Genomic DNA, 27,726 nt, shown 5'->3' with positions numbered 1-27,726 from the left:
TTAATTAGTATCTCGCGCGAATGGTATATCGCGATGGCAATGTTCACTTTCCATCGTAACCAATTGCTCAGGAATACTCGGGATTAAGGTATAAATTTTTTTCTCCGTGGAAATGCATTCTTTTGGTTACGGCACACAGAAGTTCGCGAGATCGCGAGATCTCTTTCGCCGTAACGGTCCCGCGCTAGTGTAGTTTTATACGCGTCCGACTCGATTTTACAGTTATCATTGTTTCGAAGGAATGCGGCAATTCCTTTCCCGTTCCGCGGCAGTCGTTGTGCGGACGTAGGACCCGACACGGCCGAACCCGGAAAGTCCTCGACTGATTTGTATAACGATTCGGTATTCCGGTTCTTTGCGCGTATATATACATTCCTACGTGATTAACCGCGCGCGGAATAAGACCGTAAAAGATTGAGAGGCAGGCTCGAACACCGGCCGACCGGCCGCTCGCGCGTCGGTTTCGCAGGTGTTCCAACGGAACGTTCGTTGGACAAATACGATCGAACGTTCGCTCGAAATTTGTACACGAGAATGGAGCGAAAGAGACAAAGAGAATGCGGAATTACGAAGAGTGTAAACAGTTGAAATACACACGCGTCGGAGTTTGAGAGGCAATACGATTTTTACGAATTGGAGCGTGATATCGTAATTATTTAATGGAGGAGTTATATCAATTGTCAGATATTTTATTATTTACATGTGTATCGAACGTGTAGATTTTATTTGAAAAAACTAAAGTTTCGATACAGCGAATATCACGGTAAAGCAATAATATTTTATATTGTTACAAAATGTACGTAATAAATATTTTCAATGCACGCTCGGTCAGATATAAACATATACAAATAGATCTTTATTATATAATCCAACGTTACACAATGCAAAAGCATTATTAAACTCTTTAAATGTAACATAATTGCTACGATATTTCTGTAAAATTTCCGTAATATAATGAGCAATCATAAATGGGTCGCGTGTACGATTACATTTATAGAACGCGTGCTTTATTTATTTAATTTTCTCAACATCGCTTTATTGCAATCACCGTTGCAAAATATTGTTCACGAAGGTCGAATTCATTTGCGAGGCACAATATGGATGGATATTGAAATCTGCGTGCGGGAAAACGGGTGGGTAAAGTATAATTATACGATAAACATAGCCGATACGTGGCGATGCAACTGAGGGAATACTAGGTTAATAATAACGGCGAAAGGTAATAATGCCAAATATCCGGTCAAACAGGTTGCATTAACCCGCTGGATCACGCGCCGTTTACTCGCGATGATCATCAACACGCGGTTCGTCGTAAATTCAATAATTTAATTTCGCGGCGTACACCTATTGGAGGTTTCGTTAAACCGGAGGAAAGTCAACTAAGAAACTAAATTAACTATTTCAATTTCTTACATGGCTGCCGTACTAATCTCAACGGTAGATTTAATGTTAAACGTACCGAGTACCTTTTCCTCATCGATATTAGATGTGATTCCATTCTGATATTAAACTAGATAAAATTAAGGCGATCACACGTCGGAGTTGAATGCGCGACGAGATAAGTACACGTGGTCCATCTTAGTAGCGGTTTCAGCTTAAACCTGTTGAGTATCATATCAATTTTCGCTATTATATTATACCTTCGCGATCAGAAATACTCTATTTTACATTCGAATAGAAAGCGAAACGACGCAAAAGCGCATATCATTAAGAAAGACCTATCGAGAGCTCGTTTAACTTTCCGAGATGCGATTACGGCACTTGGGACTTGGGACGCGACAGCCGGACGCGCGATATTAGACGTCGATGGTCGAATGCATATTTACGACAATATACGCGGCAGAGATTTCGCTCGTCAATCTCCCCCTCCCTCGCTGAATTTAATCTCGACGCATTTTATTATTGCTCAAGTATAAATCCCGTTGCTCAAGCGAGGCGATTTGGCCGTTGCAACACGCTCGGTGTAGCGAAACTCCTCGCCGGCGAGGTAATCCGCGCGCCGGTGCCGCGCTTCAGGAGTACTTGTGTAACGAAGCAAAATGCACTTTCACCTAACCGGCGTTGCGTTTCGCAACCTCCCCGCTCCCCGACCGCCGTCCGCGTCGTCGCGTCGAACGAAAGCAATTCCGTCGCGGCGGAATGCCTCCTCTGGTGCCGACGCGGCGTCCTAATTGTCGCCCGACGCGACGGCCGCGAACTGAATTTCGCCGGCGCGGGCGCGCGCGTTTACGCCTCGTCGACACTTTCGACTTCGCCGTCGCGCTACGCGCGAACAAGAGCCATCCGTACTTACTACGCGTACGCGTCCCGCTTTGTACGGATGCACTCTCGCTCGCGCGTACGCGTGGCTCGTACAAAAAAATCGGAGAAAGCATCGAGATCCTCGATACGCGAGAATGGCACGTATAGAGTCGGGGTCTGGCAGTGCCGGGCGAGAGCGGTAAGATTAAGACCGGCGCGGCGGTGCTGCATCAGGTTTCGGATTTCGATGCCGCGAACATCCGGAAATGATCTCCGTGTCTCTCCGTGACGGCGAACGCGCGTGAATCAGCGCGAGATACTTACTTACGTATTTCAACGCGACGACTCGCCACTTTTACGTCGGTCTCTCAATCTGCGACTCAGGCGCGTGGCTGACGCAACGCGCTCCGCCGCCGCGCTGAGCCAGCCGTCAGCCGTCTTTCGCGATCGAAATTCCCCCGCGAACGGTCGAGCGCGGACGACGTCGTCGCCGCGCGGCTTTCCTATCGTTTGTCTAACGCGCGTGTTTTTCAGACGCGTAATCGCGCGGAACGTGCAAACAACGGTGCGCGGACGCGGGAGTTCGCCGTTCCTTCCTTGATGGGAGGCCGCCGGATGCACGATCGAGTTTAGACGAGGAGGCGGAAGGTGAGGTGAGGTCGTCGACTCGCGCGGCGCGGTCGCGTGGTCTCTCGTCTCTCGGGAGATGATACCGGGCGTTATTACCGCGCCGCGCGTCGAGCGCGTTATCGCGCGCGGGGGGAGGGGGACGCGAGAGCGAGGGGAACGGACGGAGAAAAGAAATTCGAAAGTGCGGCCGGTGAAAGTGCTCGAGTACGCGCGCGGGCGCACGTGGATTGCAGGCGTCAGCGAGCGTGGCGCGGCTCACACGAGCGGACTTCCTTCACTTCCACCTCGTCGTTCTTCATCCACCTTCGCCTGTCGCCGCTTCCTACTCGCGCACAGTCCCCTGGCGGATCAATCCACCGCGCGCCGGACGACCTTTGTGTACTTTCCCTCTGTCCCCTGACCTTTGAGTCCGGCCCGATGGAGGTGAGTGGGTTCAACCGGAAAAACGGCTCGAAGGCCGTTGAGCCGCTGTTTCGGTCGCTCTGATTTTCCCGGTTTCCTTTTTCCGACGAGAATTCTTCGTGCGCCCTAAGGCGCTGCTCGCACACGTCTGCACGACGCGGATTGTACGGCGTGAGTTTCACTAGACGTCGCGGGAAATAATGCATCGTCATTAATATTGTAATGCGGGAAGAGTAGATCCGCAGCCGCGATATACCTCGTAGATAAGCGTAACGGCGAGAACGAACAGCGGTAAACGAATATCCGGCGTGGAGTGTACGATTACAAAAGATCTTTTTTTTTTGCACATTATTTGCTCCGCTACTCCGAATCTTCGCGCTCGATCAAAACAGTATCGAATTCAGCTTCCGAGGTTCGAAACGCGAGGTCCGAAAGTCGGGCAAAGAACCGCTTGGCCGTCGTCCGGCTTCTACGATTTCGCGTAGCGCGAACGTTGCGGACGTCACAGCCGCGCAGATAAGCCGCGTATCGAATAACGCGTTGACAGCTGCATATATTTTAACAGCTGACGACTGTGGAACGCGCATCAGCGTTATAATGCGTCAGCGAGAACGCGCGGGTGGCCCGGAAACGAAGAGCGAGGCTCTCGCTTTTCACCGTTCGAGCCGATCGCGATCGCCTTCGTCGGTATTGCTAATCTACATAGCTACGAGACTTCTTCGGCGACACTTCTTCGGTAGCGGTCGTCAGGCAACGCAACCGCGGAAGACTTGGGTGCTAGCATTTTTGTAGGGACTGCATATTTGCATGCCGAATTCATTCGTGCGTGATTTCTAACTCGTTCCGCCAGGATTTACGTACACACTGTGACACCACAGCTACACCGAGGTTAATTGAATCCCTCCTCCTCCTCCTCCTCCTCCTTCCCTTCACTCGCTGCGTGAAGCTTTCAAACGCCGCGGCCAATCTCGCGCCGCTAAAGACGTGGATATTCGCTATCGATACGCGAGCTCATTTATTGACGCTACCGTTAATTAAATTTGATAACTTGTGTACACCGCGCGCGTTCGTAACGCTACTTAAGCCTATCCGCACCTCTATACCGCGGGAAAGTGAACGGGAAGCGATATATATGGCGGTTAATTACGCGCAGGAGGCAATCTTGATTGCGCCAAATTAGTATGTGTCACAGACGTCGTGATGGATATTTCGACGCAGGAATTAAAGCCGTCAGGGAATCCCATGCCGCGTGTATTATACTCGCCGGTTCGAAGAAGCAATTAAGTAATGGAGTTATCGCGAGTGTATGCTCGCCGAACGTACTATTATATTCATATACATAAATTACGCGTCATAAATACGTTACCTCGAACGCGCGAATCGGATAACAAAATAAAGGGTTATAACAAAATCGATATTTTTACCAGTGATAAAGAAGCGGTCACTTTTGACGCGAAACATTACAGCAGGAAATAAAAGTATATTTTAATATTCCGGTACAATCATGAAAATAAAAGTAATAAAGTAACAGCGTTAACGATAAGGCTCGCACAAAAAAAGTGTCTTACGATTTTTTACTAGACTCATCGCAAACGCACTTGTCCTGCAATTCCTTCGGACAGATTTACGCGACGTAAATTGCACAGGATAGCAGATTTCAAAGGCCAACGAGCGACGTGTGTGTAATTTTTGTTTCGAATATTTACTCGATAGACTTAAAAACTGAATCGCGCAAGAGATAGATCAAAGATTTCTATTATGTCTGATACACGTGTCATATGTATTATATTAGTATATACCATAATAAGATATATTGCTGTATAAAATATATAGCTTATAATGTAATATATATATCGCAATATAGTTTGTGCACTGAGAAAAAAAAATTTTTCGATGAAATAAATACATTTCATTGAAATTAAATATTTTGATTGAAATAAATATTTATTTTGTTTAGATAAACGTTTTATTTTGTTAAATAAATTATTATTTGAATAAAAAAAAATATCATAATTTTTAAGATCAAATAAGAAACAGTTTAAAATAAGAACGTATTTATTTAAAAATAAAAAAATCATTTATTACAATGAAAAAAATCTGTTTTTTTAAAACAAGCAGTCAAAAACAAAGAAATTATTTATTACTTTAAATAATTGGATATATTTAAAATAAAGAAAACAAATGTAGTTGACATCTTTAATTTAAAACCAATAAATGTTTTTTAAATTTATGTGTCTACATTTAATTGACCGTAAAAAATGTATATTTTAAGCTTTGGTACACCGTGCTGCTCAATGGCAATAGGAATGTAGACACATAATTTAAGAAAATATTTTTTTATTTCAAGTAAAAGATATCAACTACATTCGTTTTCTTAATTATAAATATATAAAATTATTTAAAACAATAAATTATTTCTTTGTTTTCAACTGCTTGTTCTAAAAAATAGACCCTCATTATTAAAATAAATAACGTTTTATTCTGAAATAAATATTTTTTTATTTTAAAATGTTTTATATTTGATCTTAAAAATAAAGAAAATCTATTTTTTTTAAACAAACAGTCGAAATAAAAAAAAAATTATTTATTACTTTAAATAATTCGATATATTTAAAATTAAGAAAACGAATGTAGTTGATATCTTTAATTTAAAACCAAAAAATGTTTTTTTAATTTATGTGTCTACATTTAATTGGCCGTAAAAAATACATATTTTTGGATTTGGTACACCGCGCCGCTTAATGGCAATAGAAATATAGACACATAATTTAAGAAAATATTTTTTATTTCAAGTAAAAGATATCAACTACATTCGTTTTCTTAATTATAAATATATGAAATTATTTAAAACAATAAATTATTTCTTTGTCTTCAACTGCTTGTTCTAAAAAATAGACCCCCATTATTAGAATAAATAACGTTTTATTCTGAAATAAATATTTTTTTATTTTAAAATGTTTTATATTTGATCTTAAAAATGAAGAGAATCTATTTTTTTTAAAACAAAGTCGAAATCAAAAAGAAATTATTTATTACTTTAAATAATTGAATATATTTAAAATTAAGAAAACGACTGTAGTTGATATCTTTAATTTAAAACCAAAAAATGTTTTTTTAATTTATGTGTCTACATTTAATTGGCCGTAAAAAATACATATTTTTGGATTTGGTACACCGCGCCGCTTAATGGCAATAGAAATATAGACACATAATTTAAGAAAATATTTTTTTATTTCAAGTAAAAGATATCAACTACATTCGTTTTCTTAATTATAAATATATGAAATTATTTAAAACAATAAATTATTTCTTTGTCTTCAACTGCTTGTTCTAAAAAATAGACCCCCATTATTAGAATAAATAACGTTTTATTCTGAAATAAATATTTTTTTATTTTAAAATGTTTTATATTTGATCTTAAAAATGAAGAGAATCTATTTTTTTTAAAACAAAGTCGAAATCAAAAAGAAATTATTTATTACTTTAAATAATTGAATATATTTAAAATTAAGAAAACGACTGTAGTTGATATCTTTAATTTAAAACCAAAAAATGTTTTTTTTATTTATGTGTCTACATTTAATTAGCCAGAAAAAATAAATATTTTTGGATTTGGTACACCACTCCGCTCAATGGCAATAGGAATGTAGACACATAATTTAAGAAAATATTTTTTTATTTCAAGTAAAAGATATCAACTACATTCGTTTTCTTAATTATAAATATATGAAATTATTTAAAACAATAAATTATTTCTTTGTTTTCAACTGCTTGTTCTAAAAAATAGACCCTCATTATTAAAATAAATAACGTTTTATTCTGAAATAAATATTTTTTTATTTTAAAATGTTTTATATTTGATCTTAAAAATAAAGAGAATCTATTTTTTTTAAAACAAAGTCGAAATCAAAAAGAAATTATTTATTACTTTAAATAATTGAATATATTTAAAATTAAGAAAACGACTGTAGTTGATATCTTTAATTTAAAACCAAAAAATGTTTTTTTTATTTATGTGTCTACATTTAATTAGCCAGAAAAAATATATATTTTTGGATTTGGTACACCACTCCGCTCAATGGCCGGAATGTAGACACATAATTTAAGAAAATATTTTTTTATTTCAAGTAAAAGATATCAACTACATTCGTTTTCTTAATTATAAATATATGAAATTATTTAAAACAATAAATTATTTCTTTGTTTTCAACTGCTTGTTCTAAAAAATAGACCCTCATTATTAAAATAAATAACGTTTTATTCTGAAATAAATATTTTTTTATTTTAAAATGTTTTATATTTGATCTTAAAAATAAAGAGAATCTATTTTTTTTAAAACAAACAGTCGAAATGAAAAAGAAATTATTTATTATTTTAAATAATTGAATATATTTAAAATTAAAAAAACGAATGTAGTTGATATCTTTAATTTAAAACCAAAAAATGTTTTTTTTATTTATGTGTCTACATTTAATTAGCCAGAAAAAATATTTATTTTTGGATTTGGTACACCACTCCGCTCAATGGCAATAGGAATATGTAGACACATAATTTAAGAAAATATTTTTTTATTTCAAGTAAAAGATATCAACTACATTCGTTTTATTAAAAATATATGGAATTATTTAAAACAATAAATTATTTCTTTATTTTCGACTTTATCGACGCTTGTTCTAAAAAATAGATCCTCATTATTAGAATAAATAACGTCTTATTCTGAAATTGTTGCGTATTTGAAGATTTGACGCGAGGATCGTTCACGAACGCTCGTGAAGCTCCAACCGCGTATGTTTACGTTTTTCCTTTTTTTTCTTTTCTCGAGCAAGCCGATCGCAGGTGCGGAGCGCGTGATCGCAAATGACTCGTCCAATAGAATGGTCGCGAGACAATTTTAGGGCGATTTATCGTCACTACATTCCTTATTATAGGGGCATAACACGGATGAGCACGGGCCGCGATCGTTTGCTTGCTCCCGCCGGGAGGAGTGAGCAGTGAGCCTTCGAAGTTCATACGCGACGCTTCATCATTTATTATTCGCGATTTCGATTCATCTCTTTGATTATAAAAAACCGCTCCACTGGCGAATCGCCGCGAACTGTGAATCACAAATTACGAATCGCGCATAGTCTGGCGTGGCGTGGCGTGCGTTCGTACGTCCGCGTGCGCCGTGTGGACCGAGTGCCGTCGTTCCGTCGAGCATCGTCGCGGGCGACGAACAGACGCGAGAGCGCGAGAGAGCGAGCTAGAAAGAGAAAGAGAGAAGAGAGAGCGAGCGAGAACGTGAGAGCGAAGGTGGTGCCCGTTGATCCCGTCGAGTGCCGTAAAAGATTCGTGCGACCGCACACGATATTTCTCACCCTCGGACGTCCCCGGACGGCGGAGATCGGCAACGGAGCGGCCAGGAAAAACGGACCGACAGATAGGCCAAGTGTGTGTCTGTGTGACGAGTTATGCTCGCCGAAAAAAATTTTTTCGATGAAATAAATACATTTCATTGAAATTAAATATTTTGATTGAAATAAATATTTATTTTGTTTAGATAAACGTTTTATTTTGTTAAATAAATTATTATTTGAATAAAAAAAAATATCATAATTTTTAAGATCAAATAAGAAACAGTTTAAAATAAGAACGTATTTATTTAAAAATAAAAAAATCATTTATTACAATGAAAAAAATCTGTTTTTTTAAAACAAGCAGTCAAAAACAAAGAAATTATTTATTACTTTAAATAATTGGATATATTTAAAATAAAGAAAACAAATGTAGTTGACATCTTTAATTTAAAACCAATAAATGTTTTTTAAATTTATGTGTCTACATTTAATTGACCGTAAAAAATGTATATTTTAAGCTTTGGTACACCGTGCTGCTCAATGGCAATAGGAATGTAGACACATAATTTAAGAAAATATTTTTTTATTTCAAGTAAAAGATATCAACTACATTCGTTTTCTTAATTATAAATATATAAAATTATTTAAAACAATAAATTATTTCTTTGTTTTCAACTGCTTGTTCTAAAAAATAGACCCTCATTATTAAAATAAATAACGTTTTATTCTGAAATAAATATTTTTTTATTTTAAAATGTTTTATATTTGATCTTAAAAATAAAGAAAATCTATTTTTTTTTAAACAAACAGTCGAAATCAAAAAAAAATTATTTATTACTTTAAATAATTCGATATATTTAAAATTAAGAAAACGAATGTAGTTGATATCTTTAATTTAAAACCAAAAAATGTTTTTTTAATTTATGTGTCTACATTTAATTGGCCGTAAAAAATACATATTTTTGGATTTGGTACACCGCGCCGCTTAATGGCAATAGAAATATAGACACATAATTTAAGAAAATATTTTTTTATTTCAAGTAAAAGATATCAACTACATTCGTTTTCTTAATTATAAATATATGAAATTATTTAAAACAATAAATTATTTCTTTGTCTTCAACTGCTTGTTCTAAAAAATAGACCCCCATTATTAGAATAAATAACGTTTTATTCTGAAATAAATATTTTTTTATTTTAAAATGTTTTATATTTGATCTTAAAAATAAAGAGAATCTATTTTTTTTAAAACAAAGTCGAAATCAAAAAGAAATTATTTATTACTTTAAATAATTGAATATATTTAAAATTAAGAAAACGACTGTAGTTGATATCTTTAATTTAAAACCAAAAAATGTTTTTTTTATTTATGTGTCTACATTTAATTAGCCAGAAAAAATATATATTTTTGGATTTGGTACACCACTCCGCTCAATGGCCGGAATGTAGACACATAATTTAAGAAAATATTTTTTTATTTCAAGTAAAAGATATCAACTACATTCGTTTTCTTAATTATAAATATATGAAATTATTTAAAACAATAAATTATTTCTTTGTTTTCAACTGCTTGTTCTAAAAAATAGACCCTCATTATTAAAATAAATAACGTTTTATTCTGAAATAAATATTTTTTTATTTTAAAATGTTTTATATTTGATCTTAAAAATAAAGAGAATCTATTTTTTTTAAAACAAACAGTCGAAATGAAAAAGAAATTATTTATTACTTTAAATAATTCGATATATTTAAAATTAAGAAAACGAATGTAGTTGATATCTTTAATTTAAAACCAAAAAATGTTTTTTTAATTTATGTGTCTACATTTAATTGGCCGTAAAAAATACATATTTTTGGATTTGGTACACCGCGCCGCTTAATGGCAATAGAAATATAGACACATAATTTAAGAAAATATTTTTTTATTTCAAGTAAAAGATATCAACTACATTCGTTTTCTTAATTATAAATATATGAAATTATTTAAAACAATAAATTATTTCTTTGTCTTCAACTGCTTGTTCTAAAAAATAGACCCCCATTATTAGAATAAATAACGTTTTATTCTGAAATAAATATTTTTTTATTTTAAAATGTTTTATATTTGATCTTAAAAATAAAGAGAATCTATTTTTTTTAAACAAAGTCGAAATCAAAAAGAAATTATTTATTACTTTAAATAATTGAATATATTTAAAATTAAGAAAACGACTGTAGTTGATATCTTTAATTTAAAACCAAAAAATGTTTTTTTTATTTATGTGTCTACATTTAATTAGCCAGAAAAAATAAATATTTTTGGATTTGGTACACCACTCCGCTCAATGGCCGGAATGTAGACACATAATTTAAGAAAATATTTTTTTATTTCAAGTAAAAGATATCAACTACATTCGTTTTCTTAATTATAAATATATGAAATTATTTAAAACAATAAATTATTTCTTTGTTTTCAACTGCTTGTTCTAAAAAATAGACCCTCATTATTAAAATAAATAACGTTTTATTCTGAAATAAATATTTTTTTATTTTAAAATGTTTTATATTTGATCTTAAAAATAAAGAGAATCTATTTTTTTTAAAACAAAGTCGAAATCAAAAAGAAATTATTTATTACTTTAAATAATTCGATATATTTAAAATTAAGAAAACGAATGTAGTTGATATCTTTAATTTAAAACCAAAAAATGTTTTTTTAATTTATGTGTCTACATTTAATTGGCCGTAAAAAATACATATTTTTGGATTTGGTACACCGCGCCGCTTAATGGCAATAGAAATATAGACACATAATTTAAGAAAATATTTTTTTATTTCAAGTAAAAGATATCAACTACATTCGTTTTCTTAATTATATAAATATATGAAATTATTTAAAACAATAAATTATTTCTTTGTTTTCAACTGCTTGTTCTAAAAAATAGACCCTCATTATTAGAATAAATAACGTTTTATTCTGAAATAAATATTTTTTTATTTTAAAATGTTTTATATTTGATCTTAAAAATAAAGAGAATCTATTTTTTTTAAAACAAACAGTCGAAATGAAAAAGAAATTATTTATTATTTTAAATAATTGAATATATTTAAAATTAAAAAAACGAATGTAGTTGATATCTTTAATTTAAAACCAAAAAATGTTTTTTTTATTTATGTGTCTACATTTAATTAGCCAGAAAAAATATTTATTTTTGGATTTGGTACACCACTCCGCTCAATGGCAATAGGAATATGTAGACACATAATTTAAGAAAATATTTTTTTATTTCAAGTAAAAGATATCAACTACATTCGTTTTATTAAAAATATATGGAATTATTTAAAACAATAAATTATTTCTTTATTTTCGACTTTATCGACGCTTGTTCTAAAAAATAGATCCTCATTATTAGAATAAATAACGTCTTATTCTGAAATTGTTGCGTATTTGAAGATTTGACGCGAGGATCGTTCACGAACGCTCGTGAAGCTCCAACCGCGTATGTTTACGTTTTTCCTTTTTTTTCTTTTCTCGAGCAAGCCGATCGCAGGTGCGGAGCGCGTGATCGCAAATGACTCGTCCAATAGAATGGTCGCGAGACAATTTTAGGGCGATTTATCGTCACTACATTCCTTATTATAGGGGCATAACACGGATGAGCACGGGCCGCGATCGTTTGCTTGCTCCCGCCGGGAGGAGTGAGCAGTGAGCCTTCGAAGTTCATACGCGACGCTTCATCATTTATTATTCGCGATTTCGATTCATCTCTTTGATTATAAAAAACCGCTCCACTGGCGAATCGCCGCGAACTGTGAATCACAAATTACGAATCGCGCATAGTCTGGCGTGGCGTGGCGTGCGTTCGTACGTCCGCGTGCGCCGTGTGGACCGAGTGCCGTCGTTCCGTCGAGCATCGTCGCGGGCGACGAACAGACGCGAGAGCGCGAGAGAGCGAGCTAGAAAGAGAAAGAGAGAAGAGAGAGCGAGCGAGAACGTGAGAGCGAAGGTGGTGCCCGTTGATCCCGTCGAGTGCCGTAAAAGATTCGTGCGACCGCACACGATATTTCTCACCCTCGGACGTCCCCGGACGGCGGAGATCGGCAACGGAGCGGCCAGGAAAAACCGACCGACAGATAGGCCAAGTGTGTGTTTGTGTGACGAAGGACGAAGGAAAGAGAAGGCGGACAGAGTTGGCTCGGAGAGGAAGAGAGATAACGAGTGTTCCGAAACTCGTATACGTGCCCGTCGCGAGTGAGAGTACATAGGCCCGGAAACATCGGGCGCGCGCTTTACGCGAAGAGAGAAAGAGAGAGATCTCGCGCGATCGGACCATCGCCGGAGAAACGAAACGAGAGGCTAAGAGACGAGCGAGTGAGGGAAGCAGCGCGAGAGAAATCAGCAGGAATCGCTACCGGGTTGTTAGCGCGAGTAAAATATCCGGCGAGGGAGAAACGGATCGAGCGACAACGAGAAAGAGAGCGCGAGAAAACGCGAGAGCGAAGGAGGAGAGAAACGGAGATAGAGATACGCACGCCCAACAGCTATAGAGGGAAACAAAAACAAAAGCGCGCGGCAGTGAACACCGTCTTCTTCGAGTTCTTCGTCCAGACACGTTGACACAGATAGATGCGTTTGATATTGACGCCATTTTCATCCTTTGTGTGGACTCGTTATTTTGATGTAAGTATATTAAAGGCTGCGGTCCACTTGATGCTAGAAATGTTTTGGAGCGTTCTTCTTCTCTTTCTTTCTTCATTGAAAGAAAAGAGAAGAGGAATGCTTCGAAGCATTTGTAGCGTCAAATGGACCGCAGCCAAAACCATGCATTTCGATTAACTTTTCGTCATGTGTTTGACATCCGACCGATTTCATGCGTCTTATTTATTATATTTCGTGTAAATAGATACAACTTCAGTGAACACTGTACCGGCTGTGAACGTCTTCTTTGTCCGAATACGTTGGCGCAGATAGACGCGTTTGGTATTGATGCCATTTCCATCCTTCGTGTGGACTCGTTATTTTGATGTAAGTACATTAAAAGATAAAGACATTTCAACCGGTAATCATTAATAATATTTATCTATTATTATAATTAGGAAAATATATACATTTAATAATAATTAAGAAGTTGATAAATGTACAAACTCTCTAAATAGAAATATGAATATATTAAGAAATAAATTTAATTTTTTAGATACAAAAGTGGCTGTAGGTCTTATGTTACTGCCACACTTAATATTCCGCCAAAAGGATTGAAAAAATATAAAGGCAAATGTTACAAACCTTCGATAGCTAATGCCAAAGAGAGCCTGATAAAACATGCAACCGTTAGTACAGTTTAAAATTAATTAAAGTTCTATATAAAATTTAAGTTCCATGTCACACAAATTAGTTTACTGTTATAATATTTTGTATTTTGTATTTTTAGATTCTTGGAGATATGACTCTAATCAAACAAGAAGCAAGAAAACATGCTGAGATGTTGAAAATTACGTTGCAACCGTATATAATTGTTCTTGGGTCCCCTTATGAAATTAAAGAATCTTACTTTTTTCAAGTAAACTATCCTATAATGAGTGAACACCTTTGGAAGTTAATCAAGAAAGGTATTTATAATTTTACTACAAAATGGGATTCTATAATTCCTAATATAGAACATGTACTAAGTAAAGTATCCAAGTCTTTTGAAAAAAGTGTTAATTTTGATACTATTACTGTGTAAAACACTTTTAAACTGGTTATTATTATTAAAAATAACATTTTTTATACTTATAATAAGTTGCGTCTCGTCTCTCACGACGTTTGTGCCCCTCGAATCGGGTTGGTTTCTCTCTGTTTCGCTCCCCACTCATTCTCTTACCTCTATCGGTGATAACGCAGGTGATAAATTTATCTTGCCCCTTGTGCTATATTTTGATGACTTAGAAATTAACAATCCCTTGGGTTCTTGTAAAAATAAAAGTAAGATTGGTGCAGTTTATTGTGCTATTGACAGTTTACCAAATAAGAGTTCTCCAGTTTATTAGAAAATATATTTTTATTGCAATTGCATAATTATATGGATCATAAAGCTTTAGGAAATAAAAAAATTTTTGCTCATGTTATTAACCAAATTAATGAACTTAATACTAATGGAATTTCTATTAATGTAGAATTTTGTAATTTGTATAAGTATTTACATTACAATAAAATGTTTATACATATCAAATATTCTTTTTATTCTATATAGGGTGTTCAAAATTCCCGAAAAAGAATTATATTACCCGATTATACAGTCACGCTTATTAATGGTTGGACACTGAAAATTTGAAATGCGTTTCGGAAACTTGCTCTTTGTGTCTTTCTAAGGGGGACAATTAGAAAGAGACGAAGAGTGAGTTTCCGAAATGCATTCAATTTTCAGTATCTTAGGCATTAATGAGCGCGACAGTACAGTAAGAATTTTAACGCACTAAGAATATTACTTATTAATTAAAAACAAATATTTTTTAAAGGAAAAAATTATTTGTTCAAATTGGACAAATACATTTTAAAATTTATAATGTATTTATTAAAGTAAAAAAAGAAATTTATTACAGTAAAAAAATCCTTTTTATTTAAGAAAAAGCATTTTCTTATAAGACCAAATATTTATTTCAACAAAGAAAATATTGTTTTGAGTTAACATCTACAATTCTTGAAATAAATATGTATATTTTTTGAAGTAAATATATATTTCTTTAAAATAAGAGCAATTCTTTTAATTTTAAAGAAATTATTTATTTCAACAAAGAAAATATTGTTTTGTGTTAACATCTACGATTCTCGAAATAAATATTTATATCTTTTGAAGTAAATATATATTTCTTTAATATAAGAGCAGTTCTTTTAATTTTAAAGAAATTATTTATTTCAACAAAAAAAATATTGTTTTGTGTTAACATCTACAATTCTCGAAATAAATATTTATATTTTTTGAAGTAAATATATATTTCCTTAAAATAAGAGCAGTTCTTTTAATTTTAAAGAAATTATTTATTTCAACAAAGAAAATATTGTTTTATATTAACATTTACAATTCTAAAAATATATATCAGTATTTCTTAAAATAAATATATATTTCTTTAAAATGAAAAGGGTTCTTTTTATTTTTAAGTAATTATTTCTTTCATTACAATAATCATTTTATTTATACAAAACAAAATATTTTTCATTAAAAATTTACAAATTTTAAAATAAATACTGGCAAATTTTATTTAAATAAATATTTTTTTATTTCAATTTGAAATTTTCTATTACACAAAAAAGTTATGCTTTGTTTTTACATTATCTTTTTTTAATTTAAATAATACTCAATGCATAATTTAAATATATAATCTCTTGCACACCAGACAAAAAAATTATTTTTTTAAATCAAATTAAATTTTTTTAATTTTAAGATATTTTTTTCTCAGTGTGCTATTATTTTCCATGTCCTATGCGAATTCACTTCTATATAAAACAGCGTTGTACGTTTCGCCGCGTGTATTTTCCTACATGGAGATTTTTCTCACGAAGATACCTGAAAATCGTCACCCTTGCCACTTTATCGGAGTGCCGGCGGAACAGACGGAATTTCTGAGGAAACGCGGATAAATCAGCGCACGTGCGTGGGTCGTATAAATTTCTACTACGACGTACAATCTCGCGCCTCTCGCTGCTATACGGTGATCGGTACTAAGAAGCTGGGCGAGATGGTTGCCGGGAGCCATCGAGAGCGGTTGACCGTTTTCGTCGGAATCCCCAGTCAGGATTCTTCGAGAAAAAACGGCAACTCGCGCGATGGCATAGATACCGTCGCATTCCAGCCTCCTTCGAACACTGGAGGCTACGTATTAATCTTTCGCAATTTTTTCTCGTTCGCGCAACAGCTTCATTTAATTTGTCGAAAATACAAACTACACACACTATTATTAATGTTGAATTTAATTGGTAGATGTTATTATTCTGATTATTACGATTATTAAGGTATTATAATATCTTAATTATCAGTAATTTGATAGCAACGGCGCGATGCCCAAGTTTATGATCTACTCCGTTAATTAGCATGCTGTTAATCAATCCGTTCGAAATGAACGAACCAAGCCGCTTAAATCGCAGTAACAATACAAATGTTATCGTTATGTAAAACAAATCTCTATACGCGAAGATGCATCGATGCCGATACGCGTATATGCATTCGAATATATTTTCATAACAGTTTTGATATTCGCGAAAATATTGCGGCGCGACTCTCGATAACATTAACGCAGTTTCAACGTCGATTCTTTTCGAACGCAGATGTTTTCGGCTCGCGTGAAAATTGCGCGGTATCGAGGCGAGGGCCGTAGCAACCGTGGGTCCGCGAACGATCGGTAATAAAACCGCGCGGATTCTGTACGCACGCGGGCGGATATACCGTACTATAATGCGAATGTAAAATGACGATGTTGCGGGTTAACAGCGGGTTAACAGTCGTTGATTTCGTTTCGCATACGCGGCCGCGTCGTACGCGATGCTTCGCGATTCGATACCGCGACACGAAACACGGAACTGTCTCTGATCGGTTTTTTTTTTTTTACCGAACGTGATACACGCGGATTGTCAAAACGTGACTTCTGTGCAATGACACGCGCGGAATTTCTCGCGTTTTATGATTCACGCGTGAAAGGTTATAATTGCGGTTGCAGCGCTGAAACGATTGAAAGATCTAGAGCAAAGCAGACTCATGGTATTTGGACTTAATTTATTTAATTATTGGCTTGCTTTTTAAACTTTTCTATTTTAATAATACTGCAGGGATATTACTTGCGTATCAGGTTACAACATGACTATTATATCAACATTTCGAAATATTCCAAATTATTTTGTATTGTTGTGCTTTTATATTTATGAATATTTTGTACGCATAAAACGTGATACGATATTGTACGCCGATGAGCGAATTTTTTTTCCAACGTAATGGAATATATGTATTAATGAATAGTTTATTGCCTGAGAGAGATATCGATCGAGGCTAATATCTCTCTGGTATTGGAAACATTTCATTACCCGATTACTTTGACTGAATCGTATTTAATTCAACGACGCAAAACTGTTGGCCGATATGCACTGTTCGCCACCGTTAATACGTTTATATAAACAAATTGTTTTTTATGCAAGAACATTTCTACCGAGTGTACAACGTTACCAAGCATGCGCGAAGGCGAACTGTCAGTTATTTGCGTAATAAACGCGCATGGCATCGGCATATTAAAAGCATCGACGAAATGCATTCGTAATCGAGAACGAAAATAGGCGTGAAAACAGCTGCTTAACATTGATAACAGCCCCACCGTGTTTTGTAAGAGGCATTATTCCGGGCAGGCGGTCGCGCTTTGATTTTGCGGATGCGAAAATTCGCCGTTAAGTAACGAGACCCGACCGGCGAGAAAGTCCTGTGTTCGAGCGCGTTTCATTTCGCGTGCTCCAGTTTGCGAACACTCCGTATATATCATGCACACGTTAAGATCCGCCGCGCGGACGACCGCGGAGCGGCGCGGCGCGCGGCCCGAGCAACGGGTCTTCATCCTCGTAAACACTCGCGAAGCCGGAACTCGCAACAACAGCCGCATACCACGCATACCCGTGTGTGTTCAACAAAATTATCGAAGGCTGTCGTGCTTTTTTTCTTTCTTTCTTTTTCGTTTCCCGTACGAATCCGCGCGCGCGCGTACGAGCCGTTCCCATACGTGACTTTCTCGACGTTTGCATGACATATCTGTTCCGTAGTTACCGAGAGGAATAAACGACAATTTGTGAACATACATGTATTTCGCAACAAAGTTACGTCGACGGAATGGGGGGGGGGGCATCGGACGCATTGTACGTACACGTAATCGACGCAAGCCGGCATTATTGTCGGACTGCGATTCCGACAATGCCTAGAGACGAGTCCACCGTTTTCGGCCCGAGAGCGATCACGAGGAAGCGATCGTTCGCAATTAACTTTACCAGTCGCCAGGGAAAGTTCGAGGGATACGTTCAAAATTTTGCACTTTCTCCGCGAATACCTGCGCGTATAACGCATGGAACGCCTTTTTGTCAAATCCAATCCCGAACTTTCAAACCAGAGTTGCTATACAGAAACTCGGAAAACCGGGAAAAATCATGGAAATTTAGATTGGTCAGGGAAAACTGGGAAAAATCTGCACGGAAATATATAAAAGAGCCTGACACTTTACTCTCTTTCTCTCTCTCTGCTCTCACACACACACACAATTCTCATAAATGCTCTTATTCTAAAGTGCATGTACTTATAATTTTTTAAATATTATGTCTAACATTTTTATAGTCATATGCGTTCAAAATTCGCGCACTTTACTAGTCATTTCTTATGTACTACTAGGAGGCATTTTTTAAGCGCTCTTGCGTCGATTTCTTTTTTCGTCTTCCTCTATTTCTTCTCTTGCGATATTAATCAACAAAATAATTAAAATTTACATTTTATTCAGTGCTTTCATTCAATCGTCCTTTTCCCTCATATAACTGCATTTTTTTCCAATACTTATTTATTTTTGATGGCCTGAATTTGCATTCAGGATTATATTATGTTACTAAACTTCCATTGTATTGTTTCTAATAATATAAGCTATCTTTCCTGCAATCCCTGTTTCTGAATGTTAAAGTTTAAGATTATTAGCGTCTGCAAAACATGGAAAAGTCAGGGAATTTCAAAATTTATTTTCTATGGCAATCCTGAAACGTACGCCCGAAACGTTTCGTAAGTGAACCGCGCTTATGAACAACTTTCGGATGAAAGATCACGTGGCATACAAAAGTGCTATACGTATTCGTCGTCTGCGTGCATTTGACGTAGAGCATCTTGCGTGCGTAAGCTCTATACGGCGTTCCTAAGGTTTCTCACGTCGGAGGAGAATCACTTAGAAATCTTTACAGTCTCTCATCGTGATCTTTACGTTTGTATAACTAGTTCTCTGTGCTATTGAAAGCTGTGCGAAATCTCTTTGTGGGGCTTCTATAGAAAGTAATTTGCTCATTACTACTTTTAAATTTCATTTAACCATCTTATGTACATAGGCATGAAAGAGAAATAAAAGAGAATGTGCATATTTGATATATGTATCATAGTATACATATCTACTTTCATACATACCTTTTTATTACATCGTATAATCACATTAATTTTTGCCAAGTTTCGAAAAACACGCACAACCTATGAACTCGCTTTCCGAATCGGAATATTGCGTGAGAACGCATGAAAAAAGTCCACGGAAAATCGAGAGAATCATCCGCACAGAGATTGATATATCTGTTTTCTTTTTGTTACAGGGTACTATGAGCCTAACGAAACGCATAGACGAGATCAGGTTGCTCGAATCACGTAAGAGCGCACGACTCGCCGATCAGGATACGGATTTCGCCAGGCTCGCCGATATGGCTGGCGATCGTAAGCGAGCGTCCTCCCACTCTATCGACGTGCCACACGTGATGGCGTAAGTTTTTCCTTTTCTTTCCCTATTACCGTCCGCTTATCTGGAATGGTTTTATGTTCGGGCAGCAGATAAGGTTGAAAGTAACTGTCGCCGATTGACAATAAACTTGTTCCCAAGACAAGCGGAATCGTCCTTTTAAACGTCGTTTAAAAGCAAAATACAGTTTGCGGAGCGCCGCGCGACTCTCGCTCTTGACTTGATTATGCAAATTTCACGCACCTTCCCCATGAAAATTATTCAAGCGTTTCGCGTTACGTCTTGAATTTTTAATTTTCGCATTGTATCTGTAATATATTGCAGTTTGGCATTAACTCGAGAGATATTGCCTCGAAACAAGTATACCGCGAAATTATCGAAAAGGAATCAAAAAATTATTCACGTGTCCGATTCAATTATTGACCGAGTATATCCTTTGTTCTATTTAAGTAATATTTTTCATTTTCGTATGCAATAATATGAGACATAAATTTCCCAGATCGACTTGCTGCCCTTATCCCAATCCTATCCAACTTCCACAAGCGTGATCTTCGTGAATTCAACGGCAAAAGCTTCTCCATATCGTAATGCGTCCTTTAAGACTCCCTCTTCTTTGTATCGAAGATTCGAAGCGACGTGAGTATAACTTTCGTTCAGGATATATCCAGTTTCGCGTTATAGTTTAGTTTGTCGAATAATCTTTTTAAAGTAATATAAAAATAACTGACAATGATATATAATATAAACAGAAAACAAAATGGAAGCAACTAAAATATAAGTAAATTATTTGCTGAATGGCTCATACACCTTTTATTGCCAGACATGTCCTTATATGTCAGAGGTATTCTAACAATCCGACACATACCGAAGGTCATTGCCAGACGCGACGCCGCGACGCGTTGACAATGGTATATGCGAGGTTATTAGAATACTCTTTCTCCATGTCAGGCTTCTTCTCGTCGCGTAATACTGACAAGTACAGGTCCGCACACATATTTCTCCTAGATAAAATATAAATCTTATATATATAGCCGTGTGTCCCGAAGATCAGACATATTCGATGCTAAAGATAAAAAGCTGAGCATCCGCGTGATGTACAAAGCAAGAACGAAGGAGCATCCGTTTGCGGATCGTTAGACCGTGAATGCACCCTCGCCGGGCACCTGTCTCTCACTTTTATATGCACGCAACTCCCCAGAACGCTTTACGCCTAACCCCCGTTGAATGTCAGTGAATATTCGCTGTAGGGACGTCGCGGTGAGGAATAGCCGACGGATATTTTAGTGAAAAAAACGTGCAACTCAACAATGCCTCCGTGATTGCAATTTCCTGCTTGAAAGTCCTACTCCAATCGTACAATTCTTTGTGCTATATCAGTTAAGTACTATGCGTATTATACACAACTCTCTGATAATCTGATCTTACGTAATTATTTCGAAATATTTGAATCAATACAGCGTAATTTTATGTCCATTGAACGAATGGATGAGTAATATTCTATACTACGAGAGATATTCTATGCCGTTACGATAATATTGCACGTTTTATCGCTGCTTTATTGCGCATAAATTGTTTTTATATTTAAATATAATTCATTCAAACCTCGGACGAAATCACCGTCGCGAGATCCGCTTATGAGATTACTTATACGTGATTGAAAAACAATGAAGTTTCTCGTTGCGCCTACTCACGTGGCGATCTGTCTGGAGTCTGTGACCTGCGATCCCCATCATTTGAGACGAAATTTTCTCGCTGTCTCGCTTCCTCTTTGTCGCCGTTTCTCTGAAAAGGATAGGATCGGCCATAGCCCGACAGGGCGATGAACTCGCAGGTTAATGACTCCCCTCGACTTTTCGTTTACATCAGTGTGGATAAAGTCGGTCCTTGACCCGCGAGGATCCTCTCGCAAAGGACATGCGAGGAAATCCGTACAACGTCCGACAGCGGTGTCGATCGGTAATTGTGGACAGGTAGAAAAATGCCCGGTACTTTTTGGTAGGGAGCGTGACCACACACCTGGCCCTGGCACGACCTGCCCCACGTGAAAGGAAAGGTCGTCGAAGAGAAGTCGAATGCCTTTCGAAGCGCGATGGTATATCGGCGACGAAAGCGCTCACGAACTCGGGCTACCGTTTAGCGAGACCTTGTATCGCGTCCAAGGTTTCAACACGCCGTTAGAATTAATCTGGTGATTGTACAAACGTTAGACAGCTCGTTACGGTGTAAGCAATCTTTCTGGTGTGATCCGCGATGATATTAAAATTATATCCGAATTTTCACAGAAATGTGTGTGTGTGTGTGTGCGTGTGTGTACAGTGGTACTTGAAGAGTTCCGATTTATTCGAATACTTTTCGCAAAGTAAACAGTGCACATGAATAAAACGAAATAGATCTTTAATATACGTGTTGTATCACGGCATTTTATATGAAGAAGTCGGTTCTTTGCAGAGTTTGCGCGATTTTTAAACGACGGCTCAGGGAGTTAGAAAACCGGGTTCACGTAAGTGATTTGCGCCAAGGTATTTCTCCGTTACGTCGTCGAGGCACCGTTTATTCTTTCTTTTACCTTTACACGCAACCGTGCACGCCACATGGTGCAACGTGAGTACCTGCGCGTGCGGGTTTGCGATAATTGATGCCGGCAAATTGAGCAACGTAGCAGCACTCTTTCCTCCCGTGACGTAATTCCGTGCACTCTGCGCGAAACGATAATCATTGTGCCGGGCAATTTTTGTATGCGTTTTCGGCTTTCGCTCGCACGATTACTTCGTTTCAGGCCGCTAGTCGGTAACGAGAACAATCGGGCTTGACGACGAACGCAGGAAAATAGCTGTCCGGTAATAATCGCGATGTTCGCGTGGGTGCCCCGCTGATTTGACTCGTACGTTTTCCTCGCGGGGTACATTTTTAGCCGGTTTGCACACGTTACTCGCTCTCGTGCATCGATAAAGAGCAAAACGCGAACATGGGAATCGGTGGGACGCGGGCGCGTGGAGAAACGCGGAGAAACGGAGAGGAGGACGAGACGATAGCCGCGAATAGATACGGGATGTGGATAATCCAAAATATAACTTGACGGGCTGAATAACTCCAATCGCCGCCAGTGCGCCACGTCAACGGGCGCAGTGAGTCAGTAGGTTAGCTTACGTAATTTTCGGACGGCAGTTCTCCGCGCACCGACGAGGAGGCGGAGGCCCCGACTTGCGGTGTCGGGAATTAGGTCGATCAATACCCTACGCGGCCGCGCTATATAGGTCAGGTGCACTACCACGCTCCGTGTATGCGACGACGAGCAGCGCTTGGTCCCCCTTTCCGACACCTATAGCAACCCCCGCGTGCCACCCACTCCCGGTCACGAGCCACCCACCGGGAGCCGGGACAAAACCCACCACTCCCGCTTTCAACTCAAAACTCGGCCATTCCCTACTTTCGTTCTCTCGCGTCCCGCTCCACATACCCGCTCGCGGCGAGTTAACGCGTTAATTGACTCCAATCAGCTTGGTCCAGCTGGTTCTTGCGAGAGATCGAATTGGGTGATCGTTATCTCGGTCGTTAGTGCCGCGGAATTCGCCTGGAATTCACGAGACTGTTCGTTCTCTTCAATTCTCGTGCAATCGGGGTAACGCGGAAGTGAAGAAATCGAATAAACGAGGGCCTTTCTCTCACTCGAGATCGTACGAGAGAGAGAGATTATCGCGATAATATATAATAATAAAGAATTCTTTCTACATAAACGCTTATCTCGGATTTTCCTATATGTACGACAAGGTAATAACATTCTTAAACTCCGTTTTGGACTAGCAGCAAAACGTCGTGTGAAATAAATGTTAATATTTACAAAATGGTGAAAAAATTATGATAACTACTTCGTCAAATATACCAAATTGTCGATCGAACGCACATGACTACCTGAAAACGCTTTGAAGCAGAAACAAGAAATGCATGAGTCACACACGTATGGCTTCGCACGTCGTATACTTTGTGCTAAGTCGAGTTAAGCTATTTGTTCCATGACCCACAATAATCATCAAGGTGTCGAGTCGCGGACAGAGGAAGCATTTTGCAAAGCGAGGAAGGTTTCGCAAGCCTATTCGAGCCGTACACGCGTACGAATGGTTTCCCACCGGATTGCCGTGTCCAAAACGCGCTAAATCCTCGCTCCCATGTTGGGAACCTGACCTAGACCAACGGCGTTCGCCGTGGGCAACCGAATCTCGCAAAAGAGATGCGCGAGGCTGAAGATAGAAACACATTAGAGGATTGTCCGTAGCCGTCCGCAACCTAGACACACACTCGCCAAGGTCCCGCGCGACAAAATACGCCGGCACCAGCGCGCGCGCGCGATCTTGACCTACACAGCGCGCTACATGCAGATGTCATTTTAATCACGTAGCGGCCTCGTGCGAAGCGAGACAGAAATTATACGAGGGAATTATATGTATAAACCGTGATGTATTTTTTTTATCGGCATTTCCCTCTCGCTTCCCCCCCCCCCAAAAAAAAAGACCTATAAATCCCAAAGCGTGTGGAACCACCGCGTGACGGCTACCGGCGCGGTGGAACCGGTACATATACACGTGCACGCATACGCATGCACGCCCCGTAGATCATTCCGAAGTGTGTAAGCAGCGAGGTGTAGTGCCGCGGTCTTATCGGCGTTACACGCCGTTTCCACGCCGCACCCTCATTCATATTTCACCGTTTCGCTATCGCGTCGTGACGTCACCCATCGACCGGAGACAGGTGGACGCATGGCACGCTTCCGGTTTGTCGAACGCCACTGTTCACACCTCTCTTACGCACCTAGGAGATTTGATGAATAAACGAAATCGCTCGACGCCTCGCGCGACGTCCTATACGACGGGATGTTCCGAGGGTGTCGAGGGCGGTGGGTGGTTAAGGTGGCCAAACAAACTGTAAGTCGTGCCAGACTGGGGGGCCGCGGATCTAGGTCGATCGATACAGCTACGTACCTACCGGCGCACCGGATAAATGGGTCAGGTACACGAAGAGGAGGGGTACGCGCTTCGTTTTCATCCCGCTCGTTCTCGTTCCCTCCGCTTCGTGTCACCGTGTACGCGGCGCCTTGCATTTGCGCGGTCACAACGGTCGCTACTTGTTGAAGAAGGAGAAGTAGTTTATGAAAAAAAGACGATAAGGAAGAACGCCGAAGAAGAAACAGGAGGAGAAAGGAAGAGATTGAAGAAAAAGAAGGAAAGATTTTCTCCAAGACAATTCTCGGTCCTTTCCCCGCGTGTCGCTCGGTCAAGGGGTAGGTTGCTAGTCTAGCCTAGATGGCGAATCTGGGACAATGAAACCGTTACACGTGCACCAACACACGTCGCAGCGCGGCATGTGCACGTCTTATGCATAGTTGTGTGAAAGATGCGAGGATTTTGTCCGGGAAAACTTTTCTTACGAGCTAGGAGCGGATAAAGCGATTTCTTGTTTGCCGCTAAGTGAGTGTACCTACTTAGGGACGAGGAAGTACTCTTCGATACGTTTACAATAACAGTATCTTTCACGTAGCTATTGCTCTGAAGTATGTTTTCCCGATGATAAACTCCTTAAAGTAGATCTTGCGCTCAAATTAGCGGCAAAGGATGTTGAAGAGTTTTCTATCAGCTTTTGAGAAAGAGAGCGTCAATTGCCAATGCGAGTGAAATGGAGCGAATTATATGAATCGTAATTGAAACGTCAAATAAAACTGTTTTATAAAAATTTTGTTTACAATTGGACAATTCCACCGCTCGTGTACTTCTATGCATTATGCAGATGCACGTAATGGTATTCGCTTTAGCCGCGCTCCGAAGGTTACAGTCGTTCTATATTTTTATATTGTACGCCTGACATTGAGCACTTTATTATTATTAATTAGTTTCTGGAAAATTGATTTTTCTCAAGGTCAATGATAATCAGTATGCCTATAGCTTTGTACGAACGATATTTTACACGAGTTTGAAGAACGAGGAGTAGAAGATGAAGAAACCGGGAAAGATATCCTGCCAATTCGTCGCATATCCTTCCTACTGGGAGAAAAATAGAAATCTGTGAGTCCCGAGTTCGCTTCTGCGAAGGGCGTCGAGCGCGACGACGATTTCCACGTGCCCTACGGGAGAAAATGGATTTCTAGCACAAGGACGTCGGCAACGGGGCCGAGTCCTTCGAGCGTTCCCGTAACGCAAAGCGGGGAATTGGGTCGCCGCGTGAGGCCGGCGAAGTTGAAATCAGGTTGGCCGGGTTGTCCCGACGCGAAATCAGGCCGCTCGATACAGGCCAGCCGCCGGTTGCCCGCGTTCCCGTATCCAACGCGACTGACCCCCGTAACCCGGATACCACCGGAAACTAGAACACCCCGTACCCGTGTTCTTCGTACGCGGCGTCTCCCGAGGGAGCCGCGCGCCCCCCGCCCCCGGCCTTGCTCCCGGCGGCGATCCCAGGAGAGCGCGCGCCATCGCGCGCCATCGCCGTCGCACTTTTCCACCGCGGGAAGGTGTCTCGTTCTTGGACACGCGAGGGCCTAAGGAGGGCGCGGATCTCGGGTCGCGTGCCCGCGGGGAAGACGTTTCGCGCACGGGAGTGGTCGTACACATGAAGCTTACACGCAATCGTCGTATCGCAATCTTGCCGAGGATATTGCAATGCGTAGTTGCATTTGCACGCTATTCGCGCAAGAAAATAATTCCGTTAGACGTCGATCGAATCGAATTTTCTTCCTGGCGTCTCTCTTCGAAAAATCTATATATATAGATGTTATTTTTTATTAAAGCATATTAAAAACAAAGAAATATTATATAAAAATATCATAAAAAATCAACATGTCCGTCAGAGATAAAAATCTATATGCCGCTAATTGCTATTTGTAGATAGCGATATTTATATCCTGATTTACTGATATAACGCGGTTATTTACATTTAAAATTCAATCCGTATGGAAATTGGCGAACTCGAATGAATATGAACAAACAAGGTATAGTCGCGGAGCTAAACGCTCCGTGTCGCAAGCATGGCGGGCGCAAATGGCGCCACATTAATCCTTATGTGAACGATACTTAACCGCGCGCGCGAACGAGAGACCCTCTGTCACGTGCACACGTGCGTGAGCTTCATCGGACCGTTGGATGGTAACCTAGTTTCGCGTGCGCTGAAACATTCAGCGACCCAGTTTACCCCGCGGCGAGGATACCGCGCCGCGAATACGGATCAACAAGCTTCCCGACCTATATAACGTCCCGGATCCGCGGGCTGCATTTCCGAGCGCGAAAGCGTGCGCTCCGGTGGGATCGATCCGTTCGCGCGTTGCATCGAACGTCGCGCGGCGCGCCGTCGCCGTCCTCGCGTTCTCCGTCTGTCCGTTCTCGTCCGTCCATTCGTCCGTCCGCCTGGATGCGCTTGGAAAACTTTATCACGCGATTTTCCACGCGAAAAAAATTGCGACCAGCCGCGGAGTTGCTTCTCGGATTGCGAGCCCGCCAAACCGCGTACGAGAGTTGGACACGGAACAAAGTTCTTTTTTAGAGAGCGTTATTTTTTTTTTAACGCGAATCTGACTCTGACGCGGATGCGAACCGCGCTCGTTGCTGAAGAACCGTTAACGATCCTCCGTTTACGTATAAAAGTTACGCGAGCGTTGCTGGGGGTAAATCGACGGTTCGCGTTTCGATTCTAT

At 38.9% G+C, this 27,726-nt stretch overlaps 1 protein-coding gene and 1 long non-coding RNA gene across 2 annotated transcripts in view; both read left to right on the top strand.

Moving 5' to 3' along the window:
- Glut4ef (Glucose transporter 4 enhancer factor) overlaps positions 1–27,726 on the top strand; it is a 96,889-nt gene that overhangs the window by 29,166 nt on the left and 39,997 nt on the right. The window contains exon 2 of the mRNA XM_077410945.1: positions 19,918–20,081. Coding sequence (XP_077267071.1) covers positions 19,918–20,081 — 164 coding nt within the window. The remainder of the gene's footprint in view (positions 1–19,917; positions 20,082–27,726) is intronic.
- Positions 11,733–14,009, top strand: LOC143900054 (uncharacterized). The gene is made up of 3 exons (XR_013257710.1): positions 11,733–13,269; positions 13,493–13,614; positions 13,784–14,009. It is a non-coding gene; the product is annotated as an uncharacterized LOC143900054 (long non-coding RNA).

The sequence above is a fragment of the Temnothorax americanus genome, unplaced genomic scaffold, assembly GCF_048541705.1.
Source record: "Temnothorax americanus isolate GAGA-0224 unplaced genomic scaffold, ASM4854170v1 Scaffold3, whole genome shotgun sequence".
Lineage (NCBI taxonomy): Eukaryota > Metazoa > Arthropoda > Insecta > Hymenoptera > Formicidae > Temnothorax > Temnothorax americanus.
Note: the sequence above shows the minus strand (reverse complement) of the source record. Positions and strands in the feature narration are given on the sequence as shown.